Source organism: Bidens hawaiensis, unplaced genomic scaffold, assembly GCF_021521415.1.
Source record: "Bidens hawaiensis isolate Kalapana, Puna unplaced genomic scaffold, B.hawaiensis_p1.1 tig00010132_1, whole genome shotgun sequence".
Taxonomy (NCBI): Eukaryota; Viridiplantae; Streptophyta; class Magnoliopsida; order Asterales; family Asteraceae; genus Bidens; species Bidens hawaiensis.
Window position 1 is genome coordinate 343,322 of NW_027491767.1, and position 24,582 is coordinate 367,903.

Below are 24,582 nucleotides of genomic sequence, written 5' to 3' on the forward strand. Positions count from 1 at the left end.
GTATGTGGGGATGATGATGGTGGTGGTTGTTGGTTGAAGATGAAGAAGTAAGGTTGCGTGGGGAGTGGGGACCACACGGATTTAATATTACTATTATTTTTTATCCTTTTTTTTTCAAGGGTAAATAAGTAATTTAATACGTATTTAACTGAAGTTTTAACGACGTTAGTTACTAAGAAGTTATGAAAAATTTAACTATTAATCAAGACCACCAACTTTGTAACTATTATTAAACTATGAGGAGCACACTTGCAAAATATGCAAACCACAACACCAGCCAAACAATTAAAAGTTAAAACTCAATATAAAGAAGACTTTTAACATGTTTCAAGAAAGTTATCCCAAAAGTCACACAGTGAGTGCTTCTTGTTCCCCAGGTAAAATGCATCCATTGGAATATCATTACTGCAACAAAGTCACATTATTAAAGAATCTTTGTATAGTATGCACACACATGCCTGTATGCATGTATGTATGTATACATTTGATCTAAAAAATGCCCTGAAGCTCATTTCAAATACTCTAATGTGATTCATTGCAACAATAAATCAGCAACATTTGCTAATTTATTTTTTTTTATTTAAATTTTTTCAGAAAGTTTTGACTGGTGGTGAAATTTTGCAAAAAAATGAATGAGGAAAACAAGAAGCTGGCTGGAGATCAAAGTGGTCATATCATCAGTGTGACTGTGAAAGCAAAGGATAAAAATGAAGTTGTGTTTAGAATCAGACGAAGCATGCAATTTAAAAGGCTGATGGATACATATTGTAACAGGCAGTCATTTGACCTTAACTCCGTTAAGTTTTTGTTCAATGGATGTCACATTCGAGCCGAGCAGACCCCATATGAGTTGGATATGGAGGATGGCGATGCGATTGATACTGTATTAATAGATGTTTCTCATGACTTGCATAGTGGGGCTGATTTTAATATGTTTTCACATTATATGATAAACGGTTCAGGCGGAAATGGTATGTTTCTAGATTATTAGTTTATGCATAAGTGGAACTTAAGCTTCATCATGTATTCATGTCTTGTACCCTTTATCACTTCCAAGTTTAACTTAATTTACGCAATCAATGATCATGTGAATGTATACTTTTAATCTTTTGTTTCAGACAGACAAGTCTGAATGTTGTTCCACTCACCTCATAGACGGTGATGGTACTTTCAATGCGACCGGACTTGATACTTTTATGAAAGATGTCAAACTTGGAGAATGTGGGATTTCTTATGCGGTTGTTGCGATCATAGGTCCACAGAGCAGTGGTATGTGCTGTTTATGTGGAATCTATCTTTTAAAAGTTACATATAAATTTGTGACGTTAAGGTGTTTCTTATAAGGAAGAGCACGCTTCTAAATCGTCTTTTTCATACCAACTTCAAGGAGATGGATGCTTACAAGGGAAGGCATGTTTTGATTTTTTTTTTCACTCGTTTATTATGTTTTCGTGGAATGGATATATATCATTCAACATTTTTGATTATTAGGTCCAAGACGACCAAAGGTATTTGGATAGCAAGATGTCCCGGTATCGAACCTTGCACTATTGTAATGGATTTGGAGGGTACTGATGGAAGAGATAAAGGGGAGGTTAAAAAAAATTTACATTTTATTTTTACTATTATCTCATTATTGGCTATTATTTGATAACAATTTATAACTTGTACAGGATGAAACAACATTTGAAAAACAAAGTGCCCTTTTCACACTCACGCTTTCTGATATAGTGCTTATAAACTAGGGTATATACCCGCGTGACACGCGGGTGGAATAAATTGTCACTAAACATAATCAACTTAAATATCAATTTAAACAAGGTTTATTGGAATTTAATAATCTAAACTATGGTCTATTGGCCGATATTTATCTCAACTTAAGAAATTCCCTAGAATAATCCCAACTTTCACTCTATTAGCTTCCACTGAGCCTTTTGTTAACAGAAACTAACCCAGTTAGTTTTAGGACAAAATATGTCATTTCTACAAATTGAGGGGGACAAACGGAAAATATGAATTAACTTACAAACTCAATGACACGGGTGCCACCACCACCACGGTTGCCGCCACCGACACCGCGACCCTCGACACCGCCACCACCACCACCACCACAACCACCGCCGTCAACACCGTAACCACCACCACCACTGCAGCCTCCGCCACCGATGGCGGGGTTGTAGGCAGTGGCGGAGGTTGCGGTGGTAGTGGCGGTGTCGACGGCGGCGGACATGATGGTGGCGGTGTCGAGGATCACAGTGTCGGTGGCGGCAACCGCAGTAGTGTTGGCGCCCGTGTCATTGAGTTTGTAAGTTAATTTTTATTTTTCGTTTGTCCTTCTCAATTTGTAGAAATGACATATTTTGTCATAAAACTAACTGAGTTAGTTCTTGTTAACAAAAGGCTCAGTGGAGGCCAATAGAGTGAAAGTTAGAATTATTCTAGGGAATTTCTTAAGTTAGGATTAATATCGGCCAATAGGCCAAAGTTTGGATTATTAAATTCCAAGCAGCAGCAGTATCCTTTCTTTCTTTATCTACATACCGAAAAGCACTGATGATCTTACCCACTTTCTGGCGTTTGAACCATCTTTCAATGTCATCATCAGTCACTTCTTTGAGTGAAGGAACTGTCCGTTGCACAATCTTCTCCAGATCATCCTCAGTCTCTTTAATTACGTCTTCATGAAATACCGGAGCACCTTGATCAGCATTTGCGTGTTGATACAAGTCCGGGTACTCTTCAGCTGTAACATCCTCCATCTCAATCTCCTCGTTCTCATAAATAAAATCTGTATTCATAAATAATGGATCAACATCCATTTCTTCCTCATTGATCACTTCGACATCGGACTCAGTCTCTAATGCAGTCAGCTGATCGTCATTTAGCCCAAGCAGAATCGAAATCTGCTCCCGTGTCAAAGATCTAACCACAAACTCACCGATCTGTATCTCATCTTTGTTCACCATACTTCTAACCATCCCCAATTCATCAATAAATATCACCGTGTTAGCCTCAATCATTTCTATTGGCTTGGCAGCTGTTGGATCTTGATATGAAATTATCTGCTTGTTCGAATCATCAGCGCCACTAACACCAGTACCAGAGGATGAACCGTGCGATTGTTTAGGCTCACCTCCTGCATCAGACTCGTCAGGATCATCATCATCATTTTTGAGTTTCTTGAGGGCATCTTCTTTACAAGTTAATTGTAAAATTAACTCATCTTGTTCTTTTAATTTCACCCCCTGAGACTCAACAAACGTACGTAACGCCTTGGTCTCCTTTTGACAGAAAGAAATATAACTCATCATCTTTCGTTGATTCTCCATGAGTCGTTCTTGAGTTTGTCGGTCAGCTGCCATTTGATTTTCATATAAATGTAGCAGATTAAGCAGCATTTCCGTTTGTCGACCTGGTGGCAAGTTGTATACAGATGGATGAACAGGTTGAACAGGTCCTTGAGGCCGAGTGATTCTCATGAATGAGACATCACTAGGCGGAGGTGGAGGAAGAGTAGTTGTTGGCAGAGGAGGAGGTCTCATTGAAATGGTGGAAGATACTGTAGACAACACAGCAGGAAGCCTCGGTATCTCGGTCAACGCCATTTGAGGAATTAAGCCGAGCCTCTCATGTGACACCATCGTCGTGGTCAAAGTAAGCATCGGAGTGCTAGTAGTTAGCGGCACTGCCGAGCTTTGAGTAGTTGTTTGACGTGGTGGTGGTGTTCCAATAATCACTCCAGCCCTAGCAGACACACGGGGCTTCTTTGGTGGCTCACTAGTAGCTACAGCTTTACCCTTTCGTTTTCTTTCTTGCTGAGCTTTCATGGTGGCAGCTAGAGCAGCATCGACTGCATCTTGTTGTTCTTTCAGAGCTCGCTCACCAGCTCCATCATCACCATCACCATTGTTACCATCATCATCTCCATCATCATTGTTCACACCTACTCCCCCTTCACGCTCGGAATCCGAATCATCATGGATCCAGCGCTCATTAGGAGGACATACATAATCCGGATTGATTACATGACCAATCATCCGTTTGTCCTGTGGCTTGTCTTTTCTATATATTAACATACGATGCACCGTTTCAGCTTTCATATGTTCCATATCAAGAACATCGTTCACCAATGATCGATCAATCACCAAATTCGGTATCAAATCCTGAATGATAAGTTGTAGAAAGCGAGGATACATTAAGAACATCTTTGACGGTAGAGTTTGCTGAACTTGCTCTTTCAGATGATCAAATATGAGTTCTGAATAGTTGAAGGGCTTGTTCAGGATTAAAGCTACAAATGCCGATTGCAAGCTTAGTCTGCATTCATCGAAACCACCGCGACGTCCACTCATACAGTGAAGCAAGACATGCAGCAAATATTTGTAAGGTGGACACAAACCATTCTTGTTCAACATAGACCGACGAATATCACCCCCATAATTTAATCTTGTGAATAGACCCCTAACCAACGTCCTGTCAAATTCACTCGGGTAATCATCACTATCGTCAAATTGAAGTACTCGACGAATGACCCCAACATCAATCGTAATAGGGATCTAATTAATTGTAGCTTAAACCCAATTATTTTCTTCAACATATACCGCCGTGTTCCAAAACTGCCTGATTATACTAAGATACACCTTAGGTTTAGCAGTGATTGCATAATGTATCTTCGAACGGCGTAAGAAAGTCAACATAGCTCCGAACATTCTCAAATCAGTCACGTCGTGATCAACATAAGCACAGATGTTGTGCTTCTTATCAGACGGTAATAAAATCATGTCAGCTTGTTGATCTTGTTGTTGTGGTTGTTCTTGACGAGGTTGTTCCTGTTGTGGTTGATTCTGTTGTTCTTGATCAGCCATGTTTAACTATATAAATAAAAACCGAATATGAGAATAGATATCACTATATATAATCAAAAGATATGTGTAATTAATCTAGTTACGCGTATTAGACGATTTAAATCCTTTAATTAAATTAAATGAATATTGAAATTATTAATTTAAAGTAAATTTTTTTTATGTCATTCGTTAAGAATCACACTGATTCGTTATACAAAGATAACGAATCAGGCGATTCGCTATCAAGTAAATATCTTAACGAACTGGACCTAGCGAATCACTAATTAATTTTAACGAACTAAACTCTAGTTCGTCATATTTTAAACGAATCAAACTCTGATTCGTGTGACATCTTATTCGCTAAGCTAGTTCGTGTAAAATCTTAACGAATTGGACACGAAACAGTTCCAATTCGCTAAGACTAACGAATGGTCATAATTAAGACTTATTCTTTGACTTCTGATAGTCAAAGTCAAAATTAAGATGAACAACAATAGTCAATCATCATAAACCCAGAAACAATTAGGCCATGACCAACGTCGAATCATCACACTAAACAGCTCATTGAGCTCGGAATCACACTGGTAAGCATAGGTGGATGAGATTGAGACTCAATACCTATATGCACTGAGGGTAAAACGAACCAACAGTACACAACAATAACACAAACAATAATTAATCCGGCAAACAACAATCAAACGTGATTGAAGTCCACCAAGGGTATCGGAATGTGAATCCGATCACAATAACATTAAAATCATCCAGTTATGAGCATAGATTATACATCAATGGTTTTCAAAAGTTCAAAACCCATTAACCCCAAAAATTACATAATTCAACAGTTAATTCATTGTCATTTTTGACGAAAATGATATCGCCAAGAACATTTATACCTTAGAAACTCAAATTGATCTTTGAAATGTTCAAACTTAAAGACCGAAAATATCAGAGAGAATTTGAATAGTTTCTTAAAGATGAAGAAAGAAGACGAACAGTGGAATACTATTCATTTTCTTGTCTTATATAGCAGTGCACGAAACCCTAGGCACAACTTGTACGAATCAGACTATTCGTTTAACTTAAAGTTAGCGAATTAGCCCATTCGCTAACTCAATTCGTTACCTTATGTTAGCGAATCACAATGTGATTCGTTAAATTAAAGATAGCGAATCAAGACATGATTCGTGTCATGATTCGTTAAATATGTATAACGAAGGGATGATCCGTTACAGAGTGCGGAAGCGAATTAGGTTAGCGAACCAGAAGCTAGTTCGCTAAAGAATCACCTAGTTCGTTAACCATAAATAACGAATGGAAGTTTAGCGAATTAAACTCTTTTATTTAATTTTAAATTAAATAATTAAATTAAAGAATTAAATAATAATAAAAATTAAATAAAAGAATTAAGTAAATTATCGAGAAACCCTTTTAACCCGACAACCAAATACATTAAACTTGTTTCAGATTTCCGAAACTTAACTTAAATATTTATTTAAATATTTTGTATAAAGAAGACGAAAATATTTTTGGTATTTTGTAAAAATTTAGAGAATTAAAGAATGTATTTATAGAAGAATATCCGAACTATATATAAAAAAAATAGACAATCTTTTTGTATTTTTCAATGATTTTTATCAAAAGCATTACATATTTTTGTAATTTTGTTGAGTTTGAGCAGAGAATCATATTGACCAAATTGCCCTTCCATCACAGTTTTATATTTCAGCGATATTATGACTGACGATAAGTCGGTCATTGGTATTGTTGTCCACATAAGTCTAATAACACACATTCAAGTATTTTTTTGTGATATGATTAAATAATTCAATTAGAGCACAGAATATCAGAAATTATCAGCCTCTAATCTCGGTTCAAGCTTAATTTGATTTTTGCCAAATCACCCCAACTTGACTTAAACTATTATATTGTTGATCAAAATTTTGATACCAATTGTAGAAATTTTGAGCAATGCATCAAGTTTCCTTTACTGTGAGTGAGTATGCACGAGTCCATCTGTCGGCTTACATACATTGTATCCCCTGGGGTCCGTTTCTTAATGGTATTAAGACGCACGCAAGGGAGGAACATTTGTATGACTAACAGCGGATTTTGATCAAGTCAGTAATTTACATTGTACGAAGTACAGCGGTGATCAAGTTTAATGACTTTGGGTTTGCTCTAGAAAGCGAGTGAAATATTCATGCATATGAATACCCAGATGGTTAAGCCGCATAAAGACTCACAGTGTCCAGAATCCTAACGCTTGTTATTTGCTTTATTGTAGTTTTGGGTGATCAACAAATATAAGGCTTGAGTATGAATGGTTATTACATTTCTGCCATCCTCACCAAGACTTTTGCTAGAGACTAACACCCTTTCAATTTGGCATTTCTTTATGTTTATATCACATACTTTACTCTACTGGGTTGTTTTAAGACCTACCAATGCACCAATGCAATTAAGCACGCAGTCTTTTAAGCTTACTTTTTACTGAATTTTGGGTCAAGATAATCAATGTACTATCATGTTCCCTTTTTGCTTCAAAAACTCAAAATTTTGAGGAGCATAAAAAAAATAAAGAAAAGATAAATTTAATCGCCCCAGTTAACTTAAGAGTTTAAATAAATGGCTAACCAACAATTCACGAGTGGATCATAGGACCAAGACATGCAAGCATGCTTCATAAACTTAAATAACCGACTTAATTTTCAGCGAGAAAATAATCTAAAATCTTTTGGTTTTTCGAATACAAACTTTAAAACACAATATTTTTGTCTTTTTCAAAATTTTTCTGTACAAAATATAAATCACATTCTTTTTGGTTTTTCAAAATTTTTAAAGTAAGAACATTAAAGAACAGAAATCACAATATTTTTAATTTTGAAATTTTTTAATGTTTTTGGATTTTATCTATACAAGCTAAAAACACATTCTTTTTGTATTTTCTAGAATTTTCACCCCCTAAAACCTAAAACATAAAAAATAAGACTAAATCTATAAAGCAATTAAAAGATAATTATCCTAATTTTAGGATCTCAGCAAGGGTCTTCAATCCATTTAAACCAAGCAAAAAAGTAAAACGTGTTTTATCAAACACTTTGGTAAATAGATCGGCTTTTTGAAAATCTGTGTGTACTTTCTCAAGATCAATTAATTTCTTTTCATAGCAATCCCGTATAAAATAATATCGAATCTCGATATGTTTCGTTTTAGAATGTTGTACGGGATTTTTGGTGATACTAATAGCAGCAGAATTATCAATCAAGATGGGAGTAGTAAGAAACTTCAAACCGTAGTCAGGAAGATGTTGTTGTATCCACAGAACCTGGGAACAACAACTCGAGGCTGCAACATATTCAGCTTCAGCGGTTGAAGTAGAGACCGTTGTCTGCTTCTTACACTGCCAGGAAACAAGCCGGTTTCCTAAGAATTGACATCCTGCAGTCGTTGATTTGAAGTTGATCTTGCATCCTCCATAATCTGAGTCTGAGTAGGCGGTAAAATCGAAAGTATTATCTTTGGGGTACCATAACCCGATGTCAGAATTTCCCCGTAGATATTGCAAAATACGCTTGACCGCTGCCAGGTGAGTCACTCGGGGACTAGCTTGGTACCTAGCACACACACAAACAGCAAACATTATGTCGGGTCGAGAAGCAGTTAAATACATTAGAGAACCAATCATAGCACGATAAAGGGTCGGATCAACGGTATCCTCCAATTCATCCGGTGATAAATTGTGACCCACTGGAAGAGGAGTTGAAGGGATTTTTCCGGCAGTTATCTTGAATCGGCTCAAGACGTCGTTCACATATTTAGTCTGATGAATGAAGATTCCCTTATCAGACTGATAAACCTGCAGCCCTAAAAAGAAATTCATCTCTCCCATCGAGCTCATTTCGAACTTGGTTTGCATGGACTTCTCGAACTCCTTACATAAAGTGTCGTTTGTAGACCCAAAAATAATATCGTTAACATAAATCTGGACTAGAAGAAGATCATCACCAACAGTTTTATGAAATAAAGTGCAGTCAACAGTTCCTCGTTTGAATCCATTATCAGTCAGATGGTCGGCGAGCATGCCATACCAAGCTCTCGGGGCTTGATGTAGACCATACAGGGCCTTGTTTAAACGGTAAACACGGTCTGGATAATCAGGATTTTCAAAACCAGGTGGTTGTTGAACAAACACTTCCTCATGTAGTTCACCATTGAGAAAAGCACTTTTAACATCCATTTGATAGACCTTGATATTCTTGTAAGCAGCATAAGCCAGGAAGATTTGAATCGGCTCTAATCTTGCAACTGGAGCATATACCTCAGTATAATCAATACCCTCTTGCTGATGAAAACCTTGCACCACTAAACGTGCTTTGTTTCTGACAATCACTCCTCGATCGTCCTTTTTACATTTAAATACCCACTTAGTCGGAATAGCTTTCTTGACTCTAGCAGGCTTGTCTATTAAATCCCAAACACCCAATCGTGCAAATTGCTGTAATTCCTCTTGCATAGCTTCTACCCAAGAAGGATCATCAAGTGCCTTACGAGCTGTCGTTGGCTCAACTTGAGATAGAAAGCAATTGAATTTAGCAATATTCACAATTCCCGAAGAGTGTAAATTAGTGTAAGCACACAATACGTTATTGTCGCTTGACGAAGCAACTTGATGACGTGTACGAACGCCCACATCAGGTTCTCCAATGATATTGTCCTGTGGATGATATCCATGCATCCGAAGAGTAGGATATTTATGAACAACAACATTATCAAATAAATTAGTGTAATGTTCACCCAATTCGGGAGATGAAGCATTATCACTATCAAGATCAATAACTTGAATCTCAGCTTGATCATCATCGGAAGAAGTAGAAGCACTGTCAATAACAACTGGAGGAACAACTTGAGATTCTTCAGTTGGAGCATCTGGTTGAACTTCAACTGCATTAGAACTTGAAGAGCTTGGAATGTTCAAATGTTCTTCAAAGTATGCTCTAACCAGATCTTCATCGATGTGTTCAGCCGAAGGAGTAAAAGAATTAAATAAACTATCGTAGTCAAACATCCAGTCTGGACCTTTCCCTTGAGGAGGAGTTGTGTACTTTTGACAGTCCACATGGTACCATTCTTCAACACAGCCAGATGTAAAATTAAATACTCTTTTCTTTGGAGACGCATATCCCAAGAAATATCCTTCGATAGCCTTTTCATCAAATTTACCCGATTCCTTCTTCAACATTGTACACGGACACCCAAATGGTTCCAGGTACTTTAAATTAGGTTTTCTGTTATTTAATATTTCATAGCTTGTCTTCTTGAGTCGTTTTACTGTTAGAACCCGATTAAGTGTATAACAAGCTGTGTTCACTGCTTCATTCCAAAATTTAATAGGAAGCTTTGAATCAGCAAGCATTGTACGTGCAGCTTCAATCAGAGTTCTATTTTTCCTTTCAGCAACACCGTTTTGTTGTGGTACATGAGGTGCACTATATTCTCGGTGAATTCCCTTTTGAATACAAAAGAAATCCAAAATAGTGTTTTGAATTCAGTACCATTATCACTTCGGATTCTCCTTACCTTTTGTTTGTACAGTGATTCTATCTTAGTAATAAGGTTTTGTACCAAAACAGGTGTTTGATCTTTTGAACTCATAAATAACACCCATGAATATCTTGAATAATCATCTGTCACTACCAGACAATACCAGTCTCCAGAAATACTCGCACGATTCACTGGACCAAACAAATCCATATGAAGTCGTTCAAGAGGAGTATTAATGGAATTCAATAACTTAGAAGGATGTGTCTTCTTCTTCTGCTTGCCCTTTTTGCATGCAACACAGTGATCAGATAACTTAAAGTTCTTTAACGAAACACCCACAACTAAATTATTTGCCATTAAATAATTCATCTTTCTAACATGAATGTGACCCATCCTTCGATGCCATAGAATCGAGTCTTTCTCAGTTGCTTTCGAGACAAAACATGTTTCGATCGATGTTGATATCTTAGAACTCATGTTTAAGACTTAAATATCATTTGATCGTGGTGATCGCATGACAACCATGTCCTCGGGAATAATAAAACCCGGTTTCAAGATAAGACACTCTTTGTCAGTAAATATTGCAGTGTACTTTTTATCACAAATCTGCGATACACTCAATAAGTTATGATCAACCTTGTCACAATAATTTACTTTTTCAAATGTAATCTGACCATTTGAAACATCACCCTCTTGTGTGATCATGCCCCCAGAATTCCCAGCAAACGCTACATAACCCCCTTGAATATTTCTTACGTTGGTTAATAGGTCGAGATTTCCAGTGATATGACGAGAACATCCGCTATCCATGATCCAGTTTTCACCAGAAATAGTCTTGGATGGACCCTACACATAAACAAAAGTGATTAGTTCAAACAGGCCTTAGTCTTGGGCACCTTTTGGTTTTCTCTTTGATCATTAACTTTAACAGTTTTCAGTTGTTGTTCAGCCACTTGTGAATAAGTTACAGGCTTCTTAGACTTTCGTCTTAAGTATGCTTCCTGAACAATGTTTGAATTCCTGTTTTGACATATAGGTTCAGTTGGAATGAATTTTGGTTTCACTTGACCGTGTGTCTCATTGATATAAAACACCTTCTGAGGATTCACATCAGAGAATAAAATATGAGTATCATCAGCATACGACACAGGTCGTTTCAGAATCTTTTTAACCACTGGAATTGACTTAGATTTGTCCTTGATAAAAGGATGAAGATTTTGAAAGTTTTGCTAATTACAATTTCTCACAATATGACCTTGTTGACCGCATAAAAAACACGTTCGCATGTCCACATGATAATGTTTAGAAGAAATTGGAATAGATGATTGATGATGACTCACATTTTTAGTCATGCAGTTAGCAAACTCATCAGTCAATTCAGCTTTCTTCTTTAAATAGAAATCTAAATTAGAATGGTTTGAAAAGCTTTTTAGTGTATCTGTTCCAGTTGATTTCACAAAATTAATCTTCTTTTCTTGTGTTAAAAATTGTTTTGCCTTAGTCAATGGATCAGATGAGACTGATGTTTTCGCTTGAGCATACACACGTTCAAGTTCACGAACCTTGGAAGTTTCATTGTAAAACACACTCTCAATTAGCTCAGGCTTAATGATACCAATTGGAATATCTTTTTCAGTGAACATTGTGTCCATTCCCTTTAACTTAAAAACTCTAGCAGCAGATGGCTTAGAACTAGAAGGATTAATGAAACGCATTAAATCCTCATAAGAAATTTTCGGTTTAACTGACTTCTTTGCCTTCATAGAGTTCACTTTCTTTGAATTTTCCTTTTTCTCTTGAGGTTTGTGTGAACCATACACTGCTTCCTCAAATTCGTGAGGTTCGCACAGAATATGATTAGAACTGGGAATGTTCTTATTTTTGTGTATAATCTCTGGTTCAAACACATCCTCGATAATGACCTCGTCATTGTGTTCAACGAACACCTTTTTGCTTTGGACATGAGATTTTTGAGGAACAGATTGGGTTTTAACATCTTTAGATTTAACAGATTCAACATTTTTTGAAATTACAGATTCTTTCAAAATTACCTCTTCTTCCTTTCTAGCAAAAGGATTCATTTTATAGTCGTTGTGAAATGGTGGAGGAATTTCTACAAAACCTATACCCTTTTTAGAGTCCTTTTGTTTTCCAGAAACTTCAATAATTTCATTTAACAAAAATGAAGAATTTCGAAATTTACCCAACTTGTTCTTCAACTCAAGAACCTCATTCTCAAGTTCAGTTATCTTAGAGCGATGTTTCAAGATTTCTTGAAACTTTTGGTCATTTATTGTCATTTTCACAGATAATTCGGCTTTGAGATCGTGATTACTTGTCGAAAATGCTTCAATCTTTTCTCGAGATTTCATTTGAGACTCAAGAGATTGTCTATAAGTGTCCTTAAGAGAAGCAATTTCTCTTATAAGATTATCATTTTGATTTTTCAAAGCTTCTAACTTAGAGTTGTTAGATTCACATTCAACACATGATGCTTTACCAAATGAAGTAGAAGAAATAGAATTACTAACTTCATTGATCTTAGCCATGCAAGCAAACATTGATTCAGAAGTCTTGCCGAAAGAGTCGTCAGAATCAGATCCAGAATCATTATCTGAAGACATCACACTACCAGTAGAATCTTGACAATCTTCATGTAACCCAAACATAGCTAAATTTGCTTGAACATCATTGCATAGTAGCCGTTGTGACCAATCAGTTTCGTCTGCTAACATTGCTTGTGTTGTAGAAGAAGATAGCTTCTTTTCAGCATCACTTCCTCGTGGTGAAGAAGCATTTTGACTTTGACCACGAGGTCCAGTGTATTCTTTTCTTGGTTTGTCACATTCCTTCGCGAAATGCCCGAATTCTTGACAATTATAACACTTCACCTTTAATTTGTCAAAACCCAACTTCTTGTTTAACGCTGGAAGATCTTTTTCAGTTCTTTGCATGAATCTTTTAACTTTACGAACGATCATAGCCATATTCCATTTCAAATCCATGATCTCTAGATCATCCGGGTCTATCTGATCATAATCCTCATCAGTTAACTCACTTGTGGCAATTTTACTACTCACCAAATTTTCATATGAAGACATAAATGCCGTCAGAAAAGCAAAGTTTTGCTCAGCTTCCTTCATATTCACACTAGGTGGTGTAGCAAATGGATTGGTACTAGTAGAACTTCCAGAACCACCTGAATTACCAGCAGAGTAGAAACAAACTTTTGGATCATTAAATATAGCAGATTCTTTTTCACTTGCGGCATGAGTAAGAAAAGCAGTGATTGGTGAGATTGTTGAACTGAGAGGCATACTTCCACCATAGAAAGCTGGATCTTGATTTTCTTTGGAAGATTTTTGACACTTAAGATCATATTCTCTAGCTTCGATCTTTTGTAGAAATTCAAGTGCTGTCAAATCTTTATTCAGAAAATAATCATTCTCTTTCAAAACCATGAGAAATGTTGAGTAGGAACTTGGAAGCACACTCTTGATAGTGTCAATTTTATCTCTTTCAGAAATTTCCATTTTCATCTTGTCCATTTCAGCAATTAAATGACTAAATCTTGTAGTCATCTCTTCAACTGTTTCTCCTTTCAATAAATTAAAGTTTCGAAATTGAAAATTGAGCATCACTTTCTTACTCTCAGCTGTGTTTCCCATGCTTCTCATACGCAGATGTTGAAACAAAGATGCACATCTCTTGATACTTCCAACTTGGTGAAAGATATTCTCTGGTAAAGCCATAGTCAAAGTAGAATATGCTTTTATCTCGATTTCTAAAGCTTTCTTCTCTTCTTGTGAGTATTGAGAGACAGCTTTAGGAGTATACCCAATAGTATCATCACCAATCATTGGTGCAACATAAACCTCATCAAGACAATATGAGCAGTCAGGATGAACCGAACCCAAATGTGCACGAAACCGAGGTTCCCATTTGGCAAAATCACTGAATTTCATTAATCTAGGGCATTTGGAATGTGAACCGATTTCAGTATCAAGTTGCAACATTTGTTGCATCAACATGTTTTGAGATGCCAATGCATACATACCAGCCATATTAGAAAATAAACAAGTGTACAGTTATAGCGAACTACACACTGTGTTTAACGAATCAATGAACAAGGTTGAGCGAACTGTGAATAGTGTAGCGAATTGAGTCTTAACGGATCAAGTCTTAACGAATGAGGTGAGTGTGTTAGCGAATCAAAATTTAACCTAGCGAGTCAACTTAACGAATCACAAATAAGGTTAACGAATCACCCAAATGGCGAAACAGATAACGAATGAAATGTAGGTTTAACGAATCACAAGTCAACTTAACGAATTGACCAAATGAATTTAACAAGTCAACTTAGCGAATTGACCAAATGAATTGACCAAGTCAACTTAACGAATTGATCAAACGAATTGACCAAATCAACTTAACGAATTGATCAAACGAATTGACCAAGTCAACTTAACGAATTGATCAAACGAATTGACCAAGTCAACTTAACGAATTAGATAAACTTAGCGAATTAAGCTTAACAAATCAGCTACAGTTGATAACGAATCAACACTATAGCGAATCAGTTTGTTACAACCGTTTGTAACAAACTCTGACACCTTATGCCACGTGGCAAAGGTTGTTATGACACAAATTCCAAGACAAACACGTGTCAAACGAATCAGTTATCTAGTTTAACGAACTAGATAACACGAATTGATTACCTCACACGAATCAGTTAGCGAACTGATCAGCGAATGGCAAGAACTGATAGCGAATCAAATTAAATGACATAGCGAATCGCCTGGAACTTTATAGCGAATCGCATGCATCTTCAAACATTCAACGTGTTTTTCCAGATTTATGAAGATCAAACCAGAAACTTAATAATGCCAGATCCGTAATACACACTCAATTGTCAACCAAATCTAACAAATAATATACCAAAATCTTCGTAATCACAACGCGAATCCTGCTCAACACATTTCGTAACCGATTATCACAATACACTAACCAATTTCGACAAAAACTAATCCCCTGTTTACGGACTCAAACCGAAAACACAATAAACATCACAAATCCAATCCACAATCCAATTCCACTTACTTAAACACCAATAATACCTTAACCAAAACAGATTCACTCTAATCCATCCACATTCAATCCAAATCAGCTCAAATTGATTCAAAATCAATCCAAACAGAAAATAAACACGAAAACTATAACAATAACAATCAAACCAAGCGAATTGAGCCCCGAAAGCTCTGATACCACTTGTTTGATCCCGTTTAACTCGTTCTAATCAATATCTAATGCTTAGATCTAATCTAGATCTATATGTTAATATTAATTATCCGGATCTAACTCTCTAATACCTTAGTTCGATTGCTATTAGTATGTAGTATATATTATCAGTATGTATGTATGTAATTATAATGTTAATTGAAGCTTGAGGGAGAGTAAATACTTTAAACTTTTCCTAATAATATTATTTCTCTCCAAACTTCTCTATTTTACAAGTGAACAGTGGTTCACTATATATAGAAGGTGACCTGGTTCGCTAACATCCCCTAACGAACCAGCTTCCCATTCGTTACATAACTTAACTTAATGAACCACCCCCTGATTCGTTAACATCCCCTAACGAATCAGGAGGGAATACATTATAATGTCCTAGTTCGCTAACATCCCTAGCGAACTAGACTCAATCTTAACGAACTAGTCTTAGTTCGCTAACATTCCTAGCGAACTAGACATAACTTTAACGAATTAGATAAATATAAACATTTAAATATCAAATAAACATTAATGATAAATACAAAGACTTTAGACGCAAAACCGTGCACTACAAATTAGTTTTTCAAAAGACTATACTACCCCCCATTTTAAAAATATTAAAAGAAATGAATAAAAATGTTTGATTGGTCAAGAGGAGTTCCTAAAGTTCCTAATTAAATTTGGGTTCCTAATTGATACTAGCCCTATATATATATATAATTAGTCTATATTCATGGATCTTTTGTTTATGCTATGATTTTTTTTTCAGGTTATGTTGCGATTAATTTTTCCACGTAAAACAAGTTTAGTGTTTGTTATACGTGATAAAACACGGGTAAGGTTTGTCTCTTTTGTAAGAATAACATACTTTGATGAGAATTTGATTAAAGTATCTTTCGATTTCTATAGGACCTCTTGAGTATTTAGAACCGGTCTTGAGAGAAGATATCGAGAAGGTAACTTTTTTTTACCCTTGTTTTTTTATATATAAGTTATTTTTATATTGTCACCTTTAAAGTGGCAAAATTTTACTTTGTGCTAATGTGATATTCATTGTAGATATGGGATTCTGTTCCCAAACCGGAAGCTCACAAACACACCCTACCGAGCGAATTTTTCAATGTAAGAACCTATTGATTTTTTATAAACTTTTATCGCATTTTGATTGTTTTTTTGAGATAGCATAGCATGCATATGTACTATATAATATCTTCTCATTGATTATGTGGCCAGGTCCAAGTTGTTGCATTGTCGAGTTACGAAGATAAGGAAGAACAATTTAAAGAGCAGGTATGCTAGCGATATAGACATAGACCACCTAAATATTTAGAAGTTATCATTAAGGATTTAAGGTCACCTAAATATTTACAAGTATCAACTTGATTATATGTTGGTTTATGCATCAAAAGTTGCACTGAAACTGAAAATGACGAAACGCCACAATTTTAAAGATTTCTGTTACATTTGTAAAAAGACAAAAATGCCCCTGAATATATGTTTTGAATATTCATATAGAGAGTTGCATAAACAAAACTTGGTTTGCCTGGTGACTTATATATACATGATTTTTATTCTTTTTTTAATTATTTAATTCTACTGTTTGTAGGTTGCTAGTTTGAGACAAAAGTTCTTCCAATCTATAACAACTGGCGGTCTAGCTGGCGATAGGCGAGGAGTTGTTCCGGCGTCAGGTTTTTCTTTCAGTGCACAACACATCTGGAAAATTATTAAGGAAAATAAAGATCTTGACTTGGCAGCTCATAATGTAATGGTTATGGACCCTTATAGTAAAATCGGACATGTCGTATAGATTTTGATTTTTTTAGTTTGTAGGTTATGGTGGCAACTGTACAATGTGAAGAAATTGCTAATGAGAAATATTCTTCCTTTGCTGCAAACAAGGTTCATATTTTAGGTTCATATTAATATAAACATTTTAGATTAATATATATATATATATATATATATATATAAATATATATATAAGTATAGAGAAAAGATGCAATACAATAATTGCTTAACGTACAAAAATACAAGAATACTTATATTTCATGAAATCGATCCATGAAATCACATCACAAGATCTCGAAATCGTCAATATATATCCAATTAATCATTGGTTCACCGAAATAAACAGTTTTGGATCGTTAACGATCAATTTTTTACTTTTCTTCACGAAAACCGTTTTTGAGCGTTTTACTTTTTAGCTGAGCGTTTTAGGTTTTTGGTTGAGCGTTTTGAGTGTTTTAGTATTTTTGCCTTTAAGCGTCTCGAGTACCTATCGTACGTTAAGGCATTATTGTACAGTATCTCAACCCTATAAGTATACAAGGGTATACATGCGAATACTTTTTATTATATTTTTTTTTATATTTGAACTAACTAAAGTTTTGTAGGATTGGCTTGAGTTACAAGAGGCTGCACTGTCTCAACTTGTTCCTGGCTTTGGAAAGAAACTTAGTTCTTTGCTTTACAATTGCTTGTCCAGGTAATAACAACCTATTATCATATTACAGAACTAAATGATATTAATCTTAGCCGGTCGATTATTATGTAAATAATAATCGACTGGCTAAGAATTTATATTCTGGGGGCTTGTTCCAATTTTTTCTGTTTTTTTATGTGGTTCGATAATATTTGGTTTTCAGTTATGATGAAGAGGCTACTTACTTCGAAGACGGAGTTAGATACGTAAAGCGAAAGCATTTGGAAGAGAAGTTGATGCAAGTAATGTTTTCTTGTTCATATCTATATATATATATTCACAAAATAATAACAAAGTTTTACCGTTTTATTGATTTTAATTCACTCTATTGTATTCTATTGTATTATTATACGTAGCTTGTTCAACCGGCTTACCAATTGATGTTGGAACGTATACTACCCGAGATCAAAAAAGCACTTAATGATGCTTTGAATGGACGAGTAGGGTTTGCGGTGGCCACTCGTGAGTGTGTTAAAGAGTTTATGAGACTATTTGATGAAGAATGTAATGATATATTTGTTTTTCTATAAAAGGGCTACTTTTACAAGGTTTTTATCTCAGTTTTATTCATGTACTGAATATGCAGATGCCATAAATCAAGCCTTTTGGGACTCGGCTAATTTACGGGAACAATTTTCATGTGATTTAAATTCACATATTGCTGTAATTCGAACCGCCAAACTATCTGAAGTAACTTCATTATATGAGGTACTATCAGTTAAAATTTGTTTTTATATATTATGACTTTATATATTCTCCTTGTGATCTAGATTGTTATTAACTTCATATACTTTTCTGCAGTCAGAAATAAAAGAGGCGTCATACGGTTCAGTGGAAGCTCTTTTAGTAAAAAGCAGTGATGATACTTGGCCTGCGATAAGTAACCTTCTTCATCAAGAAACCGCGAAGGCTGTCTCTAGATTCTCTTTTGCAATTTCTGATTTTGGAATCGAAAAACAAGAAAAAGAAGATTTTATTTCGAATTTAAAGAATTATTCACGAGAGTTAGTTGAAGCGAAGGCTAGAGAAGAAGCTGGAAAAGTTTTGTACCACATGAAAGAAAGGTACCCGTAAAACTTTTAAATTTTTTTACATATAGTTATCGTTTAAGAATGATTTCAAGAATGTTAGCATAATACATGAGGATTATTTCACTTAAACTTTTATTATTAACTCATATTAAATCTATTAAATTAATCACACAGATTTACATCTATATTCAAGCATGATGAAGGTTCAATGCCAAGAGTTTGGACTGGAAAAGAAGATATTCAAGAAACCGCTAAAACTGGCCAGTATGAAGTAAGAATAATTTTTCATTAGAGGATATATGTGTTAGTCTTTTAACACGTCTCGTCAAATATTATCTTTCAGTCTTTAAAATTGCTCTCTATGTTGGCTGCAATTCGTTTGAATGAAGAAACGGATACAATTACGGAAACACTTGTCCTAAGTTTAATGGATCCTAAGATAGACAATAGTAAGAGTACCACTTTGCACGACCCATTGGCTTCAAGCACGTGGGAAGAGGTACCATGTGTTTTTCGATCTGCATGAAAGTTTTAGCTTTTATATATCAAGTCTTTAGTTGATCAATGTTAATTCATTTCAGGTTCCTGCTACAAGGACACTCATAACTCCTGTTGAGTGCAAATCTCTATGGAACCAATGTCGAAAAGAAACCGAGTGTGTCATCACTCAAGCTATTGCTTCCCAGGTAAGACTGCAAATGGTGGATCACGCAATACATATATTTATTTATTTTATATTATTGTTCAATACAAAGAATCAACTAAAGCTTGCTGAAAACTCAAAGACTAACATTACATAAATACTGAAAACAAACATGTCACTAGCTGACATCGGGTTCTAAATCTCGGGTTAACAAGGAAAAGTGGTGTAAAGGCTCAAACATAGGCTAAAGATATCGTGTATTGAAAACTGGTTAACAAACAAACATTGCAAAACTCAAGCTAAATGCAATAAAACACACAAGTTCTAAAATTAAAACTATTATTATGGTCAAAAACTCGAAATGCATTAAACAACACAAAATTTAAAGTCAGAACTATCATTATGCTCTTGTTGTCGATCAATTGTTAAGCTTGGACCGCCACCCTTTTTTAATCAGATTTGTATCTCATTATTTGCTTATTTTAAAAAAAAATAAATTAAAAATTCTAAAAATATTTTTCTCTGTTTTGTTTTTTTTTTTAATTTATTTTGCTTTTAAAAATTCAAAAAATGTTTGAAAAATAATAAGGATTTGTTGTGTATGTGTTTATTGTTAAAATTTAAATTTGCAGAATATGGCACCTATGTCTACAGCAGCAGCATCCAACCGCAAGAGGGGCCGGGAGGTAGAGTCTACGAGGGAGGTTGTGAGGCAGCTGCCTCAGATTAGATACAGAAAGAAGGCGCCCGGCCCAAGGTTGAGATTGACTTGGACGAGCAGCCGAAGCTCAAGGACCACCCATTGCTACAGTTTGAGCCGGGCACTGAGGAGCATACACGTCTTATGAGGATGATAGATTTGCAGCACCATCAGCCACGCATGATCGATTGGGAGCTCATGGAGGATCTAGGACAAAGAGTTCGCTTAGAGGAGATGGTTACGGAGCGATGGAGGAGAGTATTAGACACGCCCGGGCGCCAGTACCACGAGCTGACTTTGGAGTTCTTTTCATCGTTCAGGCATACGTCTAGCGATTTTGATAACGATCACGCTATCATTTTCAGCTTGGGACGTCGGCTACATCATATGACAATCCCTGAATTTGCGGTTCATTTAGGTTTGTACACAGCTGAGGAAACGAGGCAGGCGATATTCACCGACAGTTTAAGAGGGGTTTTCAATGAGGAGAGGCCGGATGGCGTGACACTAGCGCAGTTGAAAAAGTTTTGGATTACAATTGCAGATGGTGTTTACCGCTCGGCCACTCCTGCATCGCTAATTTGTGATCCATTGATCCGTTTTCTTCATCGGATCATAGCTTGCACGGTCGTTGGACGTTATATGAGTATCGATAAGGTTAGCCAGCTAGACCTTTTCATTCTTTATTGTTTAGTTCATAAGAGGCCGGCAAATCTGGCCACGGTCATGATTTCGTCCTTTACTAGACAAAGAGGTCGTGGAAAGGGGTCTCGCATTGCGATGGGGACGTTCATTGGCACGTTGGCGCAGAGTTTGGGGGTATTTAGCGATTACCCGAGGGATAAGTTGACAGAGGGTGAGAGGACCGCACGGTTTAAGTTTGAGGATATGCAGCAGATGGGACTTTGCCCATACGGTGGCCAGTGGAGGTTTGTTGATATTCAGCCTGTGGACGCGGCTGAGGTACCACGTCAGTTACGTTCGAGGGAAAATGCAAGGCCTGCGACGGCTCTGCCAGTCACGTTAGAGCAGTTACATGCCGAGCTGGTTAGTCAGCGAGAGTTACTAGAGAAGCAAGGGATGATGCTGCAGCAGATCGTTGATTTCTTCGGTATCTCAACACCATATTGTCAACAGCCAGAGGCATAATATTAACAGCAGCCTATATATGAAGATTAGGAGTTCATTTGCATGCTAGCAGGAATATTTCTAGTTACTTTAGGCTATCCGTAATGGCCGATATTTGAAGTGACCCCCCCCCCCCCCCCGCGACAACAAGGGGATATGGGGGGGGGGGGGGTGAGTTTTTGTCGCCGGTTTGTGTTTTGTTCTCATTTTGATTTGGCCTGCACTTAATATTTATGATTATGTTCATTTTTGATGTGTTTGTGTACACTGTTATTTGCGAGCGGGTGAGGTTCGTTATATATTAGTTATAGCTCGCGTTGTAAATCCAGTCGATGCTTTGGACGCGTGATCAAAAGGCACTTGCATATGTATTATGGGAGTTTTAGTTCTCCAGTTTTTTTTTTTTTTTGGTTTTGTTTCTATTTCTTCACATAGACACGTTAAAGACAATGTGCGTCTCAACTCTCAAGTGTGAGATGAGTAAATTAGTTTCTTTTTGGTTTACCGAGTATATTTGGAGATATGTTAAAACATAATTGAATTTTAACTTTGTTCATCCATTATACCATATAAACTTGGTGGTTCATTTATTATACCGTAAACTTGAGCTTGCAGCAATGCACATGTATAATAACTAGTGTTTATTAATATTGATTGTAGATTATAAATAATATAAAAAAACGCTTCATTAAAAAATAGTAAAAATGTCATAAAAATAACATTTATTTTAATTAATGTTTTTTTTATTGATAACATTAGCTTCAAACATTTATGAAAATATATTTATTTGTTTTAGTTTTTATAATAAGAAATTAAAGTAACACTTCATTAATAAAATAACATAAAAAAAAGTCATAAAAACTAATAGTAAAAAATAGTCTTGGATTAATTACCGCGAAAGTCGGGCTACGGCGTCGGTGTCCGTACTCACAATCATATTTAATTATATAATTTTCCAGACACAAAATCAATTCCAAAAGCAGAGTGGAAGTAACAAAATAAACCAATACAAATAACAATAAAACGTCTCATGCCAATAAACCGGTAATGGAGTGGTACAAAAAGACTTGTGTTTTATGTGTTTTATGTGTTTCAAGTTTGATTCCCGCTTTATTATTTAGTTTTATCGGTACTAGGATGATGATAAAAGACTAGACGAGTAGGTGGCGTACTGCCGTTCAATAATTGAGTCATTGAATTGAACGAGGTTTATATCATTGTCGACCTGTCGTGCCTTAAGGTTAGTGTTTACAGACGTTTGTTTTAGGTGAGGGTTTTCCTCGGATTGGAAGACGAGTGTATCCTAGATGTGCACAAAATACATGGTTCCGGAGCCGACCCGGATGCGGTTTCTATCCGTACCCAACCGCGGGTACAACCTGGTATAGGATTTCTCCCCGTAGCCATACGTGGAACTGGAAGTCCGGAACCGACCCGGACTCACCGGAACCGGAAGTACCCGGTCAAAACCCGACCCGGCCATACCCGAAACCCAAAAAAAACCCGGTCAAATACCTGACTATACCCGGAACCGGTTCTTTCCCGACCCGGTTTTGTTTTTTGTTGACCATATCCCAATTCCGGTTTCTAAAAATACTTGGTTTGTGCACCTCTAGTATATTTCGATGAGTGAATTTAACCGGTAACTCATTTAAATAATTCTTTAGTCTCATTAAATTAAAGAAAATAATAATAATAATAATAAAACGTCTCACGTAACCACCATTTCTATTTCTTCTTCTGGTTTCTTCCATCCATCATCTTCACATCGAGATCTCATCATATTCATTTAACACTACGATCGATCAATCGATCGAAGATGGAGTCGAGAATGACTCGATTCATCTTCATATTAATCTCAGTCTTCTTCTTCGTCTCATTATCCGAATCATTCTACCTTCCAGGTGTTGCTCCGCGTGATTTCCAAAGAGTACGTGTTTCCAAACCCTAGCTCTTCCATTCGATCTGTTTTACTGCATTATGTTTTAATTCAATTTAGTTTTACTCAATAAGAACAACGCGAATTTAGTCTCACACAAATGTTTCATTGAACCCACGTGCATCAATTTCGATAACTATTTTTGGTACACAATACAAAATACAAAGATAATAATAATAATATAATAATAATAATAATAATATACTTGTTATTTATGCCGCCTATATATTATGCTAGTATTCAATATTCATTTCAGCCTACCTGCTATAGTGGGTAGAAAGCCTATAATTGTAAACTTCAAAAACAATATTTTAAAAGGAAATGGGTAAAAGATTGAGCTTTTGTGATCCTTAACTCGATTTTAATGGCATTCGAGTTTTACCACCAGTTGATTTTTAGGTTTCGTTCGGCTAGGGTAACCTAGTCAGTGATGCCTTTTACCCAGTGTTGCAAAAATCCGGATTATGCACTAATTAATCGCTAGTCCCGCTTCATTGATAAAATTTGAGTTAGTCGGCTAATTAATCGGTCAACGATCAAATCCAGCAAAAATCGGCGGTTTCCGACGAGATTCCGACAAAAACCAGCGGTTTTCGGCGAGATTCCAACAAAAACCAACGGTTTTCAGCGAGATTTCAACCAGTTTTGGCCAAAATATGTTTGTGTATGCATAAAACTGAAAATTACATATAAATATGTGTGCGTGCATTTATAAAATTAAAAAATATATTAAAGTCTGATCCAATTAATCTCGATTAATCGTTAGTCCTCACTCTACTGTCCGACTAACGATTTGTACAATACTACTTTTACCATTAGATCACTCCGATAACTAGATAATTATATGCTTGTAAACCGTTAAAAATAAAAACAATAAAAATAATAAAAATAAAAATAAAAATACCGCCGCTTTATATTATACTAGTATTCACTATTCAATACTCATTCATTCATTTTCCAATTATTTTCTTTCATTTCTCACGCCCACCTTTCAACTAAT

The 24,582-nt window shown here is 35.9% G+C and overlaps 1 protein-coding gene across 1 annotated transcript; it reads left to right on the top strand.

Annotated features, from left to right (window-relative positions):
* The first annotated feature begins 628 nt into the window (after positions 1-628).
* LOC143534343 (protein ROOT HAIR DEFECTIVE 3 homolog 1-like) lies at positions 629-20,663 on the top strand. The gene is made up of 19 exons (XM_077028852.1): positions 629-971; positions 1,123-1,269; positions 1,331-1,410; positions 1,674-1,730; positions 1,967-2,305; positions 16,547-16,612; positions 16,716-16,778; positions 16,890-16,946; positions 17,263-17,421; positions 17,490-17,558; positions 18,053-18,144; positions 18,305-18,383; positions 18,498-18,645; positions 18,728-18,849; positions 18,943-19,205; positions 19,347-19,443; positions 19,516-19,671; positions 19,754-19,858; positions 20,448-20,663. Exons 1-19 carry the CDS (start codon positions 629-631, stop codon positions 20,661-20,663), a joined length of 2,658 nt encoding a protein of 885 aa, XP_076884967.1.
* The last annotated feature ends 3,919 nt before the right edge of the window (positions 20,664-24,582 follow it).

Coding starts and splice junctions, on each gene's coding strand:
- LOC143534343 (XM_077028852.1), top strand. CDS start 629: ATGAATGAGGAAAACAAGAAGCTGGCTGGAGATCAAAGTGGTCATATC. Junction 19,206..19,346: donor TTGTACCACATGAAAGAAAG/GTACCCGTAAAA, acceptor TTAATCACACAG/ATTTACATCTATATTCAAGC. Junction 19,859..20,447: donor CTCAAGCTATTGCTTCCCAG/GTAAGACTGCAA, acceptor TTAAATTTGCAG/AATATGGCACCTATGTCTAC.